Source organism: Ascidia mentula, chromosome 8 (assembly GCF_947561715.1).
Source record: "Ascidia mentula chromosome 8, kaAscMent1.1, whole genome shotgun sequence".
Lineage (NCBI taxonomy): Eukaryota > Metazoa > Chordata > Ascidiacea > Phlebobranchia > Ascidiidae > Ascidia > Ascidia mentula.
In genome coordinates, this window is record NC_138573.1 from 2,925,633 (window position 1) to 2,946,474 (window position 20,842).

At 42.7% G+C, this 20,842-nt stretch overlaps 1 protein-coding gene across 2 annotated transcripts; it reads right to left on the reverse strand.

Annotated features, from left to right (window-relative positions):
- Nucleotides 1-5,679: 5,679 nt before the first annotated feature.
- LOC145911772 (tetratricopeptide repeat protein 29-like) lies at nucleotides 5,680-17,125 on the reverse strand. Of its 2 annotated transcripts, none has more exons than XM_082999209.1 (10): nucleotides 17,008-17,125; nucleotides 16,540-16,654; nucleotides 16,182-16,323; nucleotides 16,027-16,108; nucleotides 15,378-15,563; nucleotides 12,071-12,188; nucleotides 10,224-10,395; nucleotides 7,966-8,181; nucleotides 7,036-7,261; nucleotides 5,680-6,355 (listed from the first exon to the last, which is right to left on the reverse strand). In XM_082999209.1, exons 1-10 carry the CDS (start codon nucleotides 17,063-17,065, stop codon nucleotides 6,267-6,269), a joined length of 1,404 nt encoding a protein of 467 aa, XP_082855335.1. In that variant the 5' UTR covers nucleotides 17,066-17,125; the 3' UTR covers nucleotides 5,680-6,266. The 2 variants fall into 2 exon arrangements, with proteins under 2 accessions (XP_082855335.1, XP_082855336.1); XM_082999210.1 differs by having other exon boundaries at nucleotides 16,540-16,651; nucleotides 17,008-17,117.
- Nucleotides 17,126-20,842: the final 3,717 nt, after the last annotated feature.

Sequence of the window (20,842 nt, forward strand, 5' to 3'; positions counted from 1 at the left end):
GTCGATTCGCGAAGCAACGTTAACTGTGATGCGAACGAGCAAGCGCTCTCTTCACCGACTGACTTCAATCTGCTTCGAACTGAAACGCGCTAATGGCGCTGAACCATTGCTCTGTGAAACATTTTGCACCGACTTTATTGATTCTTCAATCTCCGCTACCGCAAGGGATTAATGCGCACACTGATGCACCGGATGCGGATTTAAAAGTTTCTCTTTTTCGCCGTTTTTAGTTGCGGGCTCTTTTCTTTTCTTGCTTTTTTTTCCATAAGTTTTCAGTTCCCCTCGCTGCATGTTGCAATACATCGCTTGTAAAATACAAGTTTGTGTCAGCACTGTACGTTGTTGATTACGGGGCGGGGCAATGAGTGTTAGAAAATTTATCAGTTCGAATAATCGCCAGTAAGGTGATCACAATATTCACAGCAGATCAAAAAAAACAATCAACAGATGTAAATCTCTTATTTGTAACAGCAGTAAAAATCCCACCCTATAAACTGTTTATTAACAAACTATTTGCAAGTCAATGTAAACAACCAACAGGGAGTGTTTGTTTTAATGTCAGATTTATCGGACGTGGATTAAAACTTAGGGATTAGAACCTGCAAGACCGCCGAGTTGCCATCAGCAGCAGATGCTTGTCAATTGTTACGCGTTTTCCTCCGTCCCTCGAGATCAGTTTTCAGGTAGATGATATGACTGAAACCACCCATTGCGCGCGGGATGCCAGACGCCATTTATATGGACGGGGCATATTTGGCCCGCGGCAGTTTTGTCATGACAGCTGTTTGCCTTGGCACGTGGCTCCACTTTGAGCCTGAAACGCACAAACACACGTTTTATATGCTACCGGGTAAAGTTCGGTTGTTCGTATTATGTAATTATTTGAATACCCGGAGATTTCGCGTCTGTTTTAAATTTCTGAAAAGCCCAAGAAGTCAAAACAGTTTGGGTGCACGATTGCCATGGAATTAATGAGAATAATTAGGTTTCAATTAACGTTTTGGGGACAATTTAAAAAATCGCAGAATATATTTTAAAAACATATTTTTTGAAACAACAAAATACTTTACGGATGTCATCCATAAAGATGTTGGAGAAAACACTCAAAAGACATAATATGTGCATTATTTCCTCGCAAGGGGTTTGGGCATTTGTGATAAAACTTGAGGGGGAATAACACATTTTTTTAAGCAACTTTGATTGATTGAAGGGTGCAAACACCTTGAAAGGGAAGGTAAACGACAAGCTTAGTTCACCGGCGAAATTTAGCCGCGGGCTAATAAAATATTAAAACGAGCAATTGACTAAAGTAGTTCATTAATATTCAGACATAGGCAAATTATCGCCACTTGCACTGGTTGAATTATTCATTGAAGGATAAAATATTCAGGAGTGAGCCTTTCTCGCTACTCATTACTAATTTATTTCCCAACGCCAGCCGGAAGGTTGACATCGGTGAAACGCAAACTCGACAGCCGCGATTCGGCATCGCTTCGCCCGCGAACGGATTACCTTTGTTTTTACAACAGAGCCTCAATATCGGGACATTCGCTTGCGAAGGCAAATTCACGTTTTCGGGAATGTTAAATTGAGGTAAAGCGACATCTCGGAAGGTTAAAGTGAATTTTGCCTACGTAATTGCGGAAGGAACAGGACAATATTTTACCCAAACCTACGGACGAACAGACCCTGTACGGGGTAAGGGCGAGGCAAGAACAATCCACGTCACCGAAAATTGACAGGCAAAACATATGCTTCATTTTTGTGAAGCCGAAAAATCTGTCATTTGGAACGGCCAAAATCGATTAGCGTCATCGTATTAGTACCGATCCAAACCATTACGGGGCTTGCTATGCATTAGGTCGGTCCCGCAGGCGACGCAGCGGGAATTTTAGTTATTGGTCATTGCTGGCGCGTGCGCTGTCGAGGCTGTGGAACACATTGGCAAGCCATTCCGCACAAACATACGTTAGTTGTTATTTTTGTTTTTGTTTATTGATTTTAGCACGTGGAGATGCGTTTTGCAGAACCGGAATTTCAACGTATACAAACACCGTTGAAAAAGACGCAATGTCTATTTGTAGAGTAAATAAAATAAAATTGAAATAAAAATTAATTTAATGAAAGTTTTGTATTCACCTGGGTATTTACGACACACAGACGCTCGATCGTAAAGTAACAACTTCGGCACGCGTTTCAGAACGCCTCATTATTATTTGTTAAAGCGCACTGACATCGCGGCGCAGGTGAATTGCTCCTCGGATTTTGATTCCATAGGTGCGCCAGCAATTTTCTTGTAATTTCATTTGTCGCCGACAAATTGCGTTGTTTTGTATTGGCGCTGGGGGAAAGGTTCCTCACCGGGCAATTTTGCTTGTTCCAACTGCCCCGTTCCTTTGTGTTCGGCCAATAATTGTTACTTTAAAAGCGCGTGGGTCACAAATGTAACCCCTGCCACAGGTGATTACGTTTTCGTGTGGCCATTGATCAAATAGCGTGGGCCGCCCTCTTCAAGTCGATGTCGCCCGCAGAGCATTAACTGGGATTTGATGCTTATGACTGGTCGTGTTTTCGCCTCGGTTCTGCAAAGGGTGATGAGTTGTAATAGGTTGTAAACTGATGGCGCTCACAATAGAATGACTGCTTTTAAGTTACAACACTGGAGACGCCGGGACTACTAAATACACGCTTTTGGTTGCTCATTTCGCCACCCACGAAACAGTCAGGACCATTAACAGAGGTAACCTAAGAAAAATAAACTAAGAAAAAATGTACACTCTATGCATTGGCAAAAACAGATGTCGGCGTTGCCATGGAAGCAGTTAAAATGTAGCTGGGGCGTAACAGAAATGGCAGCAATCGTCCTGAAATTATGGTATCTCTATGGGCGGTTAACAGGTGCTATGGTTGTATAGGACAGCATGTGCGCCCGGGCATGGGCGATTTAAACCGACCTGCGACTCGGGGGTGTCTGTCGTGCGCCATGCACCCCCGGGGCATGCACAGCAGACGGTACACGTGCAGGTCACGTGACTCGCCAGCGTACGAACGCCCCGCGGATCGTTTCGCATTGTTGTCTACACTTCCGCCTTGCGCGCCAAATCGTAACTCGTCACTTACCAACTCTTAGCGTTCAGCCTTCCTGCTTGAAATAAAACTACGTCCAGATTAGGTAATTCCCCTACGGTGAGACATAATATCCGGTTGAGTATACGATCCAAGTAGTCCGAGGTCCGATGTAATCCCTCGTTCGCTCGATCGCGGAGACGGCGGCGCAAACACCTCGAGCAGTTTGATATCAGCTGAAACTTCACAGAAGTGATGACCGCATCACTTGCCAGTGGTAAAGCAGAAATGATGGCGAAAAATGCGAGTTGCTTTCGCGTCCTTTCAATATTTTATCAAGCGAATGTTTTATAAAATATTCAGGCCTTCATTGCGAATGCATGACCAAGTTTAATAAATATTAAATGCTCATTGGACTTTTTAAATTTGTGACTTTTGTCGCTCGATTGAATGTAATCAATTAGCGGCACCGACGTAGCCGGAAATCAAACCCAGTCGCGCCGTGTCCAGTGTCAGTCGAGCAGCTTTCTGGACATATTGGGCATCACAGGTTGATGGGAAAGCTAATATTGTGTAGTCGAACAACACAAAATCGCGTGTCCTAACTTTGACATCTTGACGTCACAAAAGCAAAAAAAAAATACACCAACTGTAATTCAAAATATCAAAAAAATAATAATAATATGGATAGGGAATTATTGACGCAGGTGTGCAGCTCCTTGATTGTCATGGGAAACATTTTAAACGCAAGCAAAAATAATATTATGTCCAGATCGAGAAAGTTGGAAGATGACGAAACACTTTTAACCATACAAGTACACAGGATGTAAATCAATTCACAAACCACAAAACTATCAATGCATTTTTCACCGTTCGTTGTTTTGGTTTTTACAGTTTAGCAATATGGACCCAATAATTCGAATTATGAGAACAATCTATTAGGTCTCATCAATGCAACATTTGTCCGCCCATAGCGTTTTCACTTCGCTTTCTTCTTGTTTGGTGCTCAAACGAATGACAGTGATTGTGTAATCACCACAAGCGGAAATCTTTCTCTGACTGTTTGGCCGGCTAGATTGTCTTGCCAAGAGTCACAACATGCTGCACCGATGGGGCCTGAGTAGATCGAAACAATGGCTCACATATTTTACCGATAATGTCAAAAAAACTCAAGGTTCGTACAGGTAGTTTAAATTTGCACAAAAGCTGCATTACCACCGTATATAGACCATAATTACTATTGCGTTTAGTGGTGTTATATAGTCAGCAGGCATTTTTTGATGGGGGGGGGGACCACTGTTCATCCTATTGGGGGACAAATAACTACGGTTTTTAGCGGGAAAAAGTTCATGGTTTTGAACTTTACAAGTCTCTCGGGCGCCTCTCTGGCCGCGCCTACGTTTGTTTTAAATGTCGACGCAACATGCGGATTTGGCCCAGTCTTTGTTTGGGTCATTTTTGGTTGCGTAACGTTTGTTGAGGGAAAAAGGTTAAGCCTGTCAGGTTTCTTAAATTTTGATGACATAACGACATGCAGACTTCAATTACAATTGACCGAATCAATTAACCACTGCAGGCCAACAAAGCGTAAGGACTTCCTATTAAAAAAAAAACAGTAGCAAATAGCACGTCAAGTGGAGCGGACCTTAACAACAACTGGCACACACATGATTTTTAATCATTTTTAGGGGACGCCAGACGCCAACAGTGGACGAGCGAAACAAAAACCAAGGCGGTAAATTAGAAAAAACACAGTCCACTGTGAGGCAGCGAAAATTTCATTTTATTTTCAACACGTGATGTAACATGTTTTGTTCAGTGTGTTTAGCTATTCCTCGTAGTTCTGCACCGTTGCAGAGGCCAGTGATCCGCTCCGCGTCGCCGTCATTAATTATTGAGGATAATCGATCCTACAGTCCCATGCAACTGGAACGTGTTCGAACGCCATCCGCTCCACGACCAGCCCGCTGTTGAACATGACACTGCGAGCTGACGGGATAAACAGCGCGCGAGCAACAAGGGGGGAGGGGTGTGGGGGTGCCTGCTTTTCGGCGCCGACTGTTTGAGGGGCGATGAATTTTTGATGCAGCGAACAGGTGCAAGGCCTGAGACCACCGTTCGAATATGAAATATTTATATTTTAGCCCGATTACACCGTGAAAATGAACTCACCCAACACCAGATCTTGATGACGCTTCACCGTTCGTTTTACCATTGTGATATAGGAAGTGAGTTTGCGGTGAATGGAGTCCTGGCGTTTGGCCATATGCAATTGCTTCACTTTAAATAGCTTCTGTCAATTGACGGCACTAGAACATTTACGAGAAAGGGGTTTTACTGTAACCAATTTTCAATTCTTTGTGATGTTCATTGTGTGGTTTTCCTTTCAGTTGAACCAAACTTTAATCAATACGTAGCGTGGTGGGTTCCACCTAGTGGTAAAAATTACCATCACAGCGGATAGTTTACTACACAATGTAAGTGGTTAACGGACTGATTTAATCAACAGCCCTTCACGAAATACCAATTGCCGCTTTTCCTTGACTGGATTCGAATGCAAGTCCTTTTTGGTCCAATCACATCTTAGGATTGTACGACTGACACAAGCGATATTGTCAGTAAGCCGTCCAACATTAGTTACACAATAGAAGTTTGTGACACCGTTAGTTTTTGGCTTTCTATGAAAGCAAGAAAATGGTGACATGGAACATTCAAACTTCTTCAAAACTGTGCGAGCTGCAGACAGATGGAAAATTCTTTATGGTTCAAGCAAATTTCCATTAATATTTTTACTTTTGCATCTTTCAAGCTCCTGAACCCATCCGTTGACGCCCGGCTACGATGATTAGCCGATCAACGCCTTTACTAACACTGGTACAAGTTGACGTATTAAGGTTTTCGAACAGTGTCCGCCATCGGGAAAAAAAACATTTTTATGAAAAACATCCCCTTTAATGATTATATGATAGAGAGCTTATGCGTCAAAAACAAACAACGCAGAAATATTGGGGAATGTAAATGAAAGTGGAAAGCTTCGAAGTAAGAAAAATTCCGACCGCACTACCTACAATACAAGCTCCGTTTCGCCAGCTAGCGGTCAAAAACTTAAACGAAAAAGAAGTTTGTATGATTTTGTGCCATTTCCCCTTTTGATCAGAACAACGAGAATTTCAAACGCTAAAACAAGCGGAACCGATGGATTATGTCTGCATCATCATCTCCTCAACCTCCCGGAATGGTTCCGTTGGATCTGGAATCTTCTCCGGAGTCTTGGGAGGCGTTACATGTTCTGAAGAAATAGAGGGAGCCAGCATTGAAACGAAGGCTTTAAAATAAAACACTGCATAAGGTACTAACTTTTTTGACTGAACAATATCAGAATACTAATGGCAGTAGGTATATTGGATGATTTGGTGTAGTGGGCTACACCTAGTTCCACATATCAGTTTACACAACGTCGTTTAAAAGATCCCAAATCACGTAAAGTTGTCAGTGGGGCCAGTGTGTATGTAAAAGACAATTAGCTCGTTTTCCCTACAACAGAAGTATTTTTCTAGCGTCGCTATTATCAAAGGTCTTGTCACTATTGTCACGATTTTAACTAGGGATGCACCGAAAGTTCGGTTTGCCGAATTTATTCTGCCGAAACCAAGGTTTTTATAATTATTCGGTTTCGGCCGAATTTTGCAAAAATATTGAAACCGAAACTTTTTTACTGCATGCAAAACTGGTACGCAAAGTTTAGTATAGTTTAGAATCATAGTTCAAACTGAACTAGTGTGTTTTATTTGTTAATTGTCATCGAAATCAACTTTAAGCAGTTGGTACAGCATTCTTTAAGAGCTAATAAAAGGTTGTATGATAGGATCAGATGCATTCCAAAAATTTTGTTTCGGTGCATCAGTAATTTTAACACTGCCGCACATGAGAAGGTGGTACAGTGAAAAACGTACATAAACCGCCACTTACTTGTTGGTAATGGTTTGCCGAATTCACTTGTACGTTCATCCTTCCAAACCGAAATGCGCTCGAGCATGAAGCGTGACGGCAACTCCATGTTCTGCTTGAACGTGTTCAGCATCTGGTTGCCCCTGGCGATACCAAGTTGCACCCCAGACTCCTCTACGTTCTCTTGTAGACCGGTAGCTACTTGGTATGCGGAGTCGAAATGGGACACTGACTTATCGTAATGGCCCTGTCAAATGGCACAAAGCGTTTAACGACGGCACTTGTACTGGCCCTGTAATATATTTGAGTATACGCGGTTTGGGTAAATTGAAATATTGGAAATATACCAGCAGTCAAGTATGCTTTTTATTAAACTACAAAGACGTCATCATTTCTTAAGCACAACACGGCATTTTCAACTAATTTAATGGTGTACTGTAATGCTGGTCTGAAATAAGATTTTTAGCACATGGAGAACAGCCGCTAGAGGACGCCGTAGGATCGAGAGGTATTTTTCGCCACAGATAGCCTTGCAGCATAACTACAAAAAAGTGCCGTATTTTTTCTCATGAAGAAAAAAGGACCATTGTCACATTTTTGCTTGAACCTGTCTTTGTCAATTTCACATGGTGTCGTTATTGCCTGTTTATTGCTATCAATTTAACATCACACAACAACTCCGCAACTACCACATTATAATGTTGGAATGAAACAATGTTGTAATGACTCAGAAAACCCAGGAATATTTCGGTCACGAGTAATCTTCGTTGCCAGGGGATTTCACGGCCCATCACGTGACATGGTGATGAAATCGACAAACAAGTCTGTTTTTCGCTTCGCTTTTACAAAAATCTTTAAAATGCTGCTGATTGTTGCAAAAACACGAGACTGGATGCCACCAAAACAACAAAAGCATCACGAACCCGTCGAAAAAAAACACCCCCGACTCACCAACGTGTTGTAGATCACCCCAAGGCAGTTGCAGGCGTCGACAAGCTTTTGCTTGTGGTCGTTGCTTCTAGAAGTTTCCGCGAATAGTTCCAGGTATTCCACCGAGCGAGTCACATTCCCCTGCGTCTGATGGGACCGGGCAAGGGCCTCGCACGCTTCCCCAATCATCTGACTGTCACCGAGATCTTGAGCTGCGTCCAGGCAACGTCCAAGATGCTAAAAAATATGAGGAAAATGCTTGAAAATTTTGTGAAGCGATTCTTGCATCTGTTCGTCCAAAATCTGTTTAAAATTATTTGCAATGAAATATTTTGGAGTCGCGTGATTCATTCTTGCCTGCTCCAACTGCTTTTGCATTTCATTTTAACTCAAATTCGCAGATGAATTTAAATTACGGTCGGTTTCGTCCATTGTCATTTAACGCCTGCGCTTTGCACATTACCAATTTTTATTAGCCCTTGAAAATTTGAATGCAAGCCCAACTGTTAGTGACCGCACTGATCTAGGTAAATTCGTGTCAAACTTTGGCTTTTATGCTTCACCTAGAATTGTTTCAAAATACCGGTTCCCTTGGCGAGGGTCCCAGCTCCTGCCTGGCTACAGCTGTAATTGCCTACAAGAGGAAGATTAAGTAATTTGGCGCCGTCTGACGTAAAGATGATCGACTGTAATTGCGCAAAATATGGAGTACGGGGTCGAAGGGTCTTTGTAGTTGATTTTGTCTATGATTGGGGGTTAGCCGCAGTCGTAACATTGCGAAGTCAGCCTGTTTTGAGTTTCCACCGATGGAATGTGCGCGTGGCTCGAAAGATTAATGATGCCAATGTTGAGAAATATAGAAGACTTTTGTGTAACGCAGGGTGTGCTGTGAAGCGGATTCACGTTTGCCGCGAGAAAATTTATTTAAAATGTCATAGACTTCCACTGCAACTGTCGGTTTCCTTGATATACACTAATTAAAAATAAACAACGTTGGGAACGAAAAGCAGCGCCGAATCAAAGCAATTTGCTCAACCAACCAGGACCACCTGTTGTTTCCTTTTAAATCTTGAACTGACTTAATGATCTGAGTGTACCGCGAGCCTAAAGGAGTTGAAAACCCCTGGCGTAACGTGTTGCATGCAACGTAAAGCGATAAACCGTCAGTACATATAGTGTTTGTTGTTGCCTGTGTTATATATATGTTTTTTCTTTTTTTGGCCCCACAGGATTCGAACACAGGTTATCCTGGCCACACATTTGTTTCGGCGTCAAATGGGCAAAAATTTGATTATTTTAGGATCAGTTGTTTACACTGACTTTGGAGAAAACGCTGTTTGACGTGGAAGGTTTGAATCGCATTTACTATCACCTGTTCGTGTTTCCCATGTAAACCTGCCACCAAATACACGAAGCTGCAAAAACAATAGTTCCCGATCAATTCCAAATTTGTACATTAGATAAACTTTGACTGATATTGGCTGATCGCTGTCACCGATCAAAGGGAATTCAAGAAGCGGCGAGCGGTTTTTCAAAACCCGAACGCCGTCGCATTCACATTCCCACGGCCAGCAATCTCGATACCAGATCACCATCCTTATGCCTGTGACAAATTGCTACAAAAGTTGCGGCCGGAAAATCAAAGTCAAGCTCAAATGACTCAGCGCGGGTAAGTTACAATAATGACGCTTATCTTCACATCTAGTGAGGCACGTGGTAAGTTTTCTATCTCGGCCGTCGATCAAAGGAAACTTTGCGCGCTGATCCAGGCGACATTTTGCACACCACATCACAAGGCTTCCAATACACGCCAGTCACCGGTGGGCTATTATAGGAATGCACTTGGCCGCCCGTTGCCGTATATAGTCTGCGAACTGTAAATCTGGCAACAACGACTCTACAGCCTTTGATTCCAGGGATTTGGCAATTCGTTTTTTTTCGAATTTTGGGGTTTGCATGGAATAAGGGTATTTTGAAACAGGGAGAATTTCCGGATTTTGCAGTTGTTCTGATACTTATTGCCGCGTAACGTGAGTTAGTAAAACAATGTGTGTTTTACGGAAACCAAGCCTGTATGCAAATTCGTGGGTATATTTGCGCCTCTAGGCGCTTTGTTGATTTTGAAAAATCCGCGTTCACGAGTCAACCCTTGCGTCAATTTATATCACGTAATTAGTTTAACTTCACAACACTTTAAATAAAACCGACCATATATGAATTTCAGCGCAATTGAATTTCGAAGGAAAACGCCACATGTTCCTAACATAGGCATTTTATACCTCTATGGCTGTTTCCGAATCTTTGGCAAGCTCGTAATTCCGTCCTAGCTTTAAAGCAGCCCTTGCCTCCTGCAGTTGGTCTTCGCCTTCCTTCGACATGTCGTAAGAACGATGGAGCATTTTTTGGGCGTCTATGACGTTCGTCGATCGCTCAGCAAGGGTTGTGTAAATTCTACAAAGCACGTAATATTACAATGGGATTAAATTTTCAACCTAAGTACGTTGTATCGGCTCAGATGCAACATGACGCAAGTTCACTGTTAAAACGCACCTAAGAGCAGGGTAGAGGTTACTCCAAGGCCCTTGAGAGAGAAAAAATATGCAGGTGCGAGGATTTTTTGTAATTTAGATCACTTGACATTGTCGGCGAAACCCAGCCTTTTACGATAGAAATCCTTTAATTCATAGGCCCTCATTTACTGGTCACGGCCCCCTCGTGGGTTCTGGGTTAGACTCGCATGCTGAGGCAGCAGGTGGTTTCACCTAACGCAAACAAAATTACGATTGGAAGCCAACTGTTTTTTTTTTTCACTAAAAAATTTCTGTCAAATGACCGAAATGCCAGCAAAAATTTAGGACATTTTCAATTTATTTTGGTCATTTACGTTATAATACTTTCGTTCGCAAAAATGTAAGCAACTTGAATAATCTACCAGCCAATTTCCTTTGGGACATTGTGTCCGAAATGGCTTTTATTTTTTGTGATTTATTTCTAAAAAAATTGGGTCAATGACAGACAAATGACACAAAAAAAATCCAGGAGCCAACACTTTATCAGCTAAGCATGCGCTATGTCGGTAACTTGATAAGCGTTAAGTTATTGACACAGCGAAAATGTTTGAAAAATACATGTGTATAAAAAACAATTTAGGCTTAATTCGCGCCAAGACGGGGATGCGTTGTTTGCCTTCGTGAGGAAGGCCGTGGGAAAATAAAGTTTGTTTGATGACGAAATACGCTGTTCGACTGTCGGGAGTCACTTTCTTCCACTAAAACCGTTCTTTGAAATGCTTTTAGGGTTTAATGGCTGGACGTAACCTTTGATCGGCCCCAGTCCCAACCTGCGTCAGTGAGGGTTGGGCTGTTAGTCACCACACCGAGCAAACGACTCAATATAGCTTGCGTTTGATAAAACTACAGGAGAACTCGGCGGAAACACGCCTAGTTCCGCCTGAATCGAAACAAAACCAACGGATATGACGTCATGCAAGCACGATTAATTTCGAATTTATTAAACTGGGTGCGTTTCTCATCAACGCCACAGGGTGTGTGACACGTCGGGACTTTCCCAGATTCGTGTATATTGGGGTGCGGGGTTGTACTTATCATGTTTCGTCGGAGCAGTGTTTGCCGTCAGATAAATTACTAGAAACGCACGCGATGTGTGTGCATTACATAATGCTGAGGGAAACAATGAACACTTCTTGTGCTCTGTGCTGTTTTCGAAATTGCGCACAATCAACTGTTCGCCCGAAGCAGCGACTCAAAGTGGGTTCTATAAAAATTATCAAGGGTTCCGTGAGTTATAGTTTAACGCAAAATCTGCTTAGTACATGCGACGCTATGGGCAAAAATCGTTTATGTTTACTTGACATTTCTGCATTTTTAGGGGGTTCCAAGTCAACATTACCAACGTTGCAGGGTTCGTCAGACAAAAAAAGTTTGAGAAACACTGCCATAAAGGTGTAAGTTTAAATATGATTCGCTATACTTCGCCATTGTTCTATGTGAGGTTTGAAGCCACAACAAGAGTAATTGCGCATACAATGATTACAATCCTCACACTCTCGTACTGTAGTGTAAGGTGACCGTTTTCTGCAAAAAATCGTTTCCGAATTCGAACTGACCTTGACAAGTGGCGACACACGACCTTGTGGAGCGTCAACGAAGCGTCCGCCATCCACATACGACCCAAGCTGAGTTGATGAGATTGTTCCATTTCGTCTGCGGCCGCCTTTAGGTCACCTGCGCACAATGCATGTTGTCAACATTGCTGCGTTTTCAATAATTGAGATTGCGAGTTGAAACCTACAAACGTTTGAAACCCAAACCTTTTCGCTCCCAGCCATTTTCAATTTATAAAAATTTTTCGTGTTTGACATGGGTATTTATTCAACAGCAATTTTAATAAAACGTCTAAAAAACTTCACGGACATATGTACTGACCCCCCGCATGCTAGAGGCGTAGTCTGCAGACTCACATGTGAAAATGTTACAGTTAAATGTTGTATTTTGTGGGGCATCGGTTTACAAACACTCGATCCATAAGATTCGTCGTGCGACTCCCAACACTTTAATTATTAAGAGTGAAATTCAATCAATATAAATCCGTGTGCTTATTCCTGTTTTATAATTAAATAAATATAACTGCATGAATTGGGAAGAATCATGTGAACATAAAACCATTGATAGCGAATTGTACAGCGCCGACTTCTATGCGCTCAATGGAAAGTTTCTACCGCGGAGAAGAGTTCATTTCCGCCAAACCTGAGATAGTTACATGTTTGTTTACCCCTAAAACCCCTGAAAAACTTGAAACCAATTGGTTGGAAAACATTTTCCCACCGGGTTACCCGGAGGAATCCAGGGGGCCGACCGACCCCGGATGAAATGGGTTTGAGATCACTCCTTTTACGCCCGTTAAAACCACCGCGACACACCCTCAATAACAGGCGAGCGGCAACCGCGACACGGCGCTTTGATTTCTACGGAAAGACACGAAAGCGAAGTTTGACCCCGCGGTTGACCTTGCGATTGTGTGTCTGATGTTTTCTTTGTCCCACACAATCCGCTTTTGATTTCAAACGCTGTCCCCTCTTAAAAGCGATACACCTTTAGTGCGCATTGCGCAACAGTCTAGCTTTCGATGGACTAGCCAGATTTTAGTATCTGGTAATAAATGTGATCAATGAAAAAAACTTTTATTGAACAATTAAGACACAGAAATGGAGTATCCCGGTTAAAGTCGATTGCGTTGTGACGTTCAAGGCAAAGATCGCATCCGAACCACAGCGGACGTGAGCAGAATTCTAAAATAAGCAATATGACGGCAAACAAGGCAGCACTGACGTACGCAACTATGCTGCAGTTTGCGTTAATGGGAATATCGGCATACGTCGTCACGCATATATGGGTTTTTACAAACAATAGCCAATTATGCTGTTTCCCGAATGTTCACATCATCTTGTACAGACGGCGGCCCGCAGCCAAAATAAATTCCAAAACACATTTAGAGTTTACCGCAAGCAAAGTTCGGAGGAACATATCTCCCTGGTGGAACGTAATACAAACCTTGCACCACGATTAAACGTAACGCGGTTTGTTGCAACAACCAGTATTAATTGAGTAAGCTCGGCGCGGGTGTAATACGTTGTGTGCGATACCCACAAGGCGCATATTTGCATACACGTGCGTCGTTCACACGATCTTGTGCAGATAAAGGCCACCTTTGATTAAATGCGTCACCGTGAAATTGACCCTTCGATGACTGGGTCGGAATTTATTGTCACGACACTAAATGACTGATTATTGGATAGTTTGCTAAACTTACGCTGTCTATATGTCCTGTTGCTTTTTTTCGACAACGGCAGATTTTGTTGATTGAAACAAGTCAATCAAAATGGGTTCGGCGAACTTATATTTTCATCATCGATGGTCTAATGGAATTGCACGTTTGACTAAATCTAAATTGATGTTTTGGTTTCGCTTGCAAAGAAGAAAGAATAAACTTTAGTTTTTGCGAAGACATATTCCGCTTTTCTCCACAGCTGGTGTTGGTGCAACGAAAATGGGATTTCCTTTGCCTGCCGGAATTGTTGTTATGGAAGCAGTAATTTGTTGCGGTAAAAGGGATTTTGTGAATCACTGTGGAAGGCGGATACAGTTACCCCTTCTAGGAGGCAAGATTACCCCTATACCAACAACTCGCAAGGTAAAACTGCAACACAAGATCCCATTGTTTGTCCAAGAAAGTTTTTGCTGTAGAACATAATCCGAATGGTGTTTACTTAAAAATATTACAACATTCCATGAATGTTCATCGACGTTACTAATAAGCTGTGACATCGAGAATTACGCTTTTGTGAATTGTTTTGGGAAATGTACTGAAGATGGGTCGCACCCGTTAAGGTAAGGTATCAAAACGAAAGCGGACCTTTGAAAGTTGAGCTGTTGTGACGGGCTTTGAGTAAACAACGCAAATAAATAGGAACGCAAGGAAATGAAAGGCATATTTTCGACCGGCGGGCCATAAAGAGAGAGGTTTCCGCGGGCCTGGATGCGGTTTGGCCCGAGCGCTGCCTTAATCGGCTGCGGGGATATGGAGCTCAGCCGAAAAGCGAGTCAATATTTACACTGGGAAGGTGCTTCTAATCCTTGGCAACAACGTTGGCAGACTTTCCCGGCGGAGCGATTGCTAGCCAACAGGATGAAGCGGGACAAAACAGAGAAGTCCGAACGACATCAAAGTCCTTCGTGCGCCCGGCTGTGACCGGCAATGAATCGCGAAGGCTTACGCATTGTGTTCGCCCCATTTAACCCTCGGCATTTGCGCAAATTGTTACACTTTTACCCGCTTGGGTGTCCAGGCTACGGTGACGACGTTTAAAAGGCCATGAAGTCGAAAGTGCTGGAGGAGTGATGGAACGACGCAATCTGAGGGATAATTGTGCTTCACCGAATGTTTAGGGCAATCAATAAACTAAAGAAGGCGGTTTTAGGGGACTGAGAGTAGTTAGCAGGCGGTTGGAGCCCCGAAAGGCTTCGCCGTTTGCTTGAATGCACCACTGCACACACCCATTCTGTCAGTCATTTTACATTTTTGGCAGAGTAACGCTTGTTACCAAACCAATAACGCTGTAGTGCAATCAGGTAGTTTCCAAAATATTTTAGGTTGTGGGAGGCAATAACCATTTCGTCCAAGATACTTGACTGGTAATATGCAAAATAATGCATTCAAACAGACATTACTAATGGTAGGAACAAAAATCACCGAATTTGCTGTAAACCTTGCTAAATTATATGCAATATTAAAGAATTTGTGCATGTTTGTGCATGTTTAACTACTTAGGGGTTCATTCAATGTTCATAATAAAGGTAAGAGCATGAACCTTGCAAACAAATAAACATTTCTGTCTCAATGATTTAAAAAAATACCATTTCTCTCATGTGATAATCCCATATTACACCGCCCCTCTGCCTCCCTCCTGTGTCCATCAAGTCGAATGTTTGAACTTGTCTCAAGAGCGGTCTTGTAAAAGTGATCGGAAAGCCAACCATCACCACATCCAAGAAAATATTCTGCCAGCTTGTGCCGACAAATATAAACTTCCTCCCATTTGCCTAAAAACAAAACATTACTCACCAAAAAGTGTCTGGACTAAACCTGAGTCATCACCCAATGACACAATCTTAAGCATGGCCAGTCATCGCATTAATCAGATATAAAGTTAAAAAAATTATAATCTATCTAAAAATACAGCAAAAGTCAGCAGAGCCAAACTTAAAATGTATCAAGTTAATGCATTTGTAAAGATATGATGTTCAGGTGATAAGTCCTGATTTAATCTGTGATCAAAGATCAGTCTAGACATACCAAGACAACTCTACATATCAGCAAAAGGGTACCAAGATCTTCTGTAGCATATCGTTCAGTCGTATGTAAAAGGTTTATAAATCCAAAAAGGGAAATACGCATTCTTTTATTCTGCACATTACAGATGGTATTTAGAGCCGATACCTTCAAGCTGATATTAGCTTTCACAACAGACTGTCAGTAGTTAACAAATGCAGCATTCATGTTTACCAGCACGAAGGGAAGACTCAGCCTTAGTCAAGTAGAGCCAGATTTGATCAAGTTTTTCTTCTTGTTCTTCGAGTGATTTTTCCTTCAAATAGGCAGTGTTAATTTAAACGTGAACTCTGCAGTAATTTTTTGCTTTGAAAAATAGAAAAATCCACCTGCCATAACACAGAGTCAGGGCCACTTTCATCACGTTGTGCTTTCCTGATTTCGATTAAACTGAACAACTCGTCGAATGATTTGTGAAACCCGTCTTTCAGCATTGCCACGCAAAGGTTGTGCTTGTATGAGTTTCGGTAACTGTGTAAAGATGTCCAGTATTCATAATTTATAATGTCCAGAAACTATATTATATATACAAACCACTATCAAAACTTGAAATAACAATTTGATTTGTGATGACACTTAACCACATCATTGCATTTTAGTTTGCATCGTAGAAAAAAATAAATTACAAAAATCCAAAAAAGTAGAGGTTAAGCTTGCTACACCTTCATGTATTTACAAAGAACCTACGTTGCTGTTTCCACTTTGGTCATGATTGGTCTTTCATCACGAATAGTTTGTTGTTTGAGTAATTCTCTGTCTCTCCATGTCATGAACCTCATGTTTTTTCTGCTTGATGAAGCTGCTATAAAAATAAATTTGGCTTAAGTCAAAATTGCCCTTATAATTTGCTATATAAGTGTTTAATGAATGAATACTGGATCAATTTAAAACCAAAAGTCCCTGGCAGGCTGTCGATCGCTCACCGTACCAATATAATATATGTTCATGAGAAAAAATATTTGAATAAGTTAGAGAAACTGATGATGCCTTTTTAGGCGAAATATATTTTCTCATAAAAAAAAACCATCTGAGCTGTGCACAGATTGCTTTGTGAAATTTAAAATGTAACTATAAGTGTGGTAGAATAATTTTACTTTCTATAATCTCACATGATATGGGCAAAACATTACGAACAATTTTTAATATAAAACCTACTTCTATCTTTATTTGACCCTGGAGTCCCTTTCCGTTTTATGGCAGGTAAGGTTGTCATTCTGATGCTTGTGTAAACGGCCAACAAAATGTAAATCCTAAATCTTTGTTAAGCAGAACTAAAAAAACAAAGTTTAAACCAACAGAATTGCTAGAAATTAACTTCCCATTAATTTTACCACTCAGCGTACGGAGCTACCAATAATTGCGTACATGCTGTTAATTCCGCAAATGCAGCAATCGTCCATTTTCAACTTTCCGGTTTGGTTGTCATAACAACCAGCGTGGCCACTGTCAGCGGTATAGACCCAAGTTTTCAAATAAATCGGGAAAAATATGTAAGAAGGCACCTGAAGACACGTTACTAATACCCGTATATAATTAATTAAAAATGCTATAGAAACGTGAATGAACGAATTGAACCCCGCTATTGTAGGCAGTTTCAATCGACGTGACGAAAGAACGAAGGCAACCAATATTAGGTAAAGGTCTCGGGAGGAACGGGACTACGTGTTTTGTTGCATAGCGCATAGCAGCACAACTTCGGGAAAAAGAGATGCCTCCCATTACCATGGCGCATAAGCCGAAGTCGCGCAATAATACGACGTGCACAAACAGGCTGCGCGAAGATCGTTTTACAAAACAGTGACAGAGATTTATTAAAAGAGCGAAATATCACATAAGGCTTGGATGGCAGCCTAGAGGAATGTGTAATATTCCAGGTACCGCTGCCTATCGTTTAAGTGCCGCGAGGTCTCGACGGATTCTAAGAAAGCTTAGTTCATGCAGGGTAGAGCTGTATATGGCCATGCGGTGACATAGACGTGTATAGGGTGTGTGTTTATGTCCACTACTTTGTTCAGTTGCGAGGATGAAAGACCAGGCAGAAATTTTTCTTTCTGTTTATTAGAAAATTAAACTTGAGGTTGAATAAAGAACAGACTAAACTTCTTACGTCATTTTCTTTTTGATGTCTGGTGGTTTGTGGGCAAGATATTTTTTTGCCATCTGTATCTTTTCGGACTCTGTTTGAATTCTTTGTGGTCGTGCTTCTCTATGTTGCTCTGCGCATAGAACATGATAAAAATGAATGTTGCTGACACAATTTCAAATTTATGTTAAAAACAGATATTTTTAAACCAACACCTATGAGAGCCTAAATGCTAATAGTGCGTTTAGCGTTCTTTTCGTGTTAAAGAATCGTTTAGGCCTTGTTTGGGATGACTCAGTGCTGTTAAAGCGACAAAATCGGGTTGCACGCACCGTAAAGCCTCAATAAGTGCATGTAACAATCCCGCAAAAGACGTGGCTTTGTAATGCGAGCGGGAACGGTTTCCTTTCGTCAGTTGAGGCATTAGCGCGCACAATGACAAGCCGAAGGGGAGGTCTATGCAGTACCTCGATAAGATCCTTGTGCAATCTTGTAGTCGTGAAAAACACGCTTGCATTCTCGCAGGTTGACCGCTTTAATTGGAAAGCCAGTGGATTAACGTCGCAGGCCGTAACAAGTCGACCTGCGGCCGATAGTAATCTATAGCCCAGGGTTTTAAGCTCCTTTAAGCCTCTTTAGTCTGTTGATCGTGTAGATACGTGTACAAATGCACTGTTTTAACTATGGCGACGAACTCGCCTGCCGCATCGGTAACACAATAACGCGTTAACATTTTTAAATCGTGGTTTCAGTGTGTATGTAAACAGTGCCCAAAGGAAAAGGTCAATGCAGGGCCAAGGCGAATTTTACGCATAGCGGCTCGGCAGAGGCCCGTATCCGGTTTCCATGATTGGACTGGCCAAGTTTTCGAGGCAAGCAAATTTCTTACTTGCGGGTAGAACCGATTCCTGAGTTTATGAAGGGTGGCTGAACCCAGGTGCGTAGAGCCGAATTTTTAGCGCAGCAAATGTTTCCAGAAACTTGCATGAACCAATGGCGGGAGTTTGATGATTTAACCGGCCGCAGGCTCCCATTTTCCAGCCTAACCACGCTAAACAAGGCGCTTCGGCTACAAGCGAAAGCACGAGGGACCTTTCAAAACTATGTTAAATAGACGTGCAAGCAATGCGGTGCGCCTCATATAGTTCGCAACAGTCGATGGCCCAGCGCAATGAACTGCGATTGATGGACACCTGCTACAGATTCAATAAGATGGGCCTGCGGCGGCGGGCAACAAAGCGCGCGCGGTTCAAATCGAATCGTGTTACTCCGTAAATACACAATCGTGCGAGCGCCGTCGTCAAACAAGCTCGGGAACATCAATCCAAATGAAATACCTTTCCTCGGCGCAACAGCGCTTACGAAAATACTCGCGATGGGAAGGCACTGAGGAGAACAGCCACCGGAGGTTTGACGCGTGGTGAGCTATTTTATCATCGCCCGCTCCTAAAAAAGCGTCTTCGGGCCGTCGATTTCGTTCAAATGCATACCTGGGGTTTTAATGCGCTTGACCGTGACGCTTGCGGCCTGTTGTAGAGGCGCGTTACAACTCTCAGGCACGTAGATAAGAGATGAAGAGAATGCTTCGCCCAAAGGTTTAAACAGCATCTGCGCTCGTTCATAAACGAAGTTTTGCCAGGATAGTTACCGCCATTTCGCCTCGACGTGCGGCTGTAGACACAATATACAGAGCTGAGCCAAAGATGAACGCAGGTGGTTTAGGCGGGCGCGTGCGGCTCAAATGAGACAAAGTGATTTTAAAGCGTCAACTCCACTTGACAACTTTGGGGAAAGCCGTAAAGCCCAATTTAATTATTCATGTAAGGAAATTTGCGCCCGGGCACAAACGCTGACAGCTACTTGGAAAATGATGGATGTACAGGGAACGCGAAAACTGGGTCTGTGTGAAGCTAAAGGATGAACAGAGAGCGAAGAAAGAACTCCCAGTTTCCGACCGCTAGTTGAAATTTGCAAGACGGGTACCACAAAATAGGCGCCAGTTCAATGTGGGCAGCCCATGTCGGTGTATGCTCAAGTTTAAAGGAAATTAGGCTATGTTGTCGTTGGCTCGACTCCGCAGCCTAGGAATTCAGCTTCCTCTTAGTGCAATGCTCCGTCTTGTCGTAAAACGTGACCTCTACTGGCGTCATATTCTCTAGTGCGCCCACAGACAGGGCAATTGATTGAGGCTAACGCATGCCATGGAACGCAAAAAATCGTCACGCCGCGTTTTCTTGCTGGGGCCTTTTTCACTATTTGCTTTGACGAGGCACGACAGCGTAATAAAGCCAACAGGCAGCGAGGAACATCTAATCGCGGCCGTCGAAGCCTTGTCGTGCCGCGCTTCCGTGACGAACGGGACGAGCTGCAGTGAGGTTGAGACAGAGTTTGAGTTCGCGCAAGCCTCGAGCGCGCTTCTTTGGTGCAAATTCGACCGTGTTGCCTTAACCGTCAGCGCCAGGAAGTGAGGGGTGTCTATATACAGCCACGAGGAGAGCAGCCTGAGGAATAAGTGGCACTTTGTTGTAGACTTCTGTTTATTCAAGAAGGCCAGGATCAAACAAGAGGTGTTGCTGTTGGGATTTCGGGTCTTTTGTCGTCGTGCCGACTTTCGTGACAAGTGCTCGTACGTCGGCTCGAGCAAGCAAGCTATAAGAAAGCAGCTGGTTTGCGGGGGGTAAGGCAGTACACAATGGCATAATGATCAAACTGCTAAAAAGGGCAAATGTGTAATTTCAAGTACAGGAGGTCTCCCAAATTTTGCGTTTTATCATTTCAAAATGAAGCTAACCGATCCTAGGTGGTCAGGTTGCTGCTTTCACAAGTTCGTGTACCTTTCAGAGTGGTGCGCCAGCGTCTGCCACACTCCTGCCGTAAATTCAAGCACACGTTCGCGTTGTTGGCAAT

Coding starts and splice junctions, on each gene's coding strand:
- LOC145911772 (XM_082999209.1), bottom strand. CDS start 17,065: ATGACAACCTTACCTGCCATAAAACGGAAAGGGACTCCAGGGTCAAAT. Junction 8,182..10,223: donor ATTCGGAAACAGCCATAGAG/GTATAAAATGCC, acceptor CATATTTTTTAG/CATCTTGGACGTTGCCTGGA. Junction 6,356..7,035: donor CGGCAAACCATTACCAACAA/GTAAGTGGCGGT, acceptor CTATTTCTTCAG/AACATGTAACGCCTCCCAAG.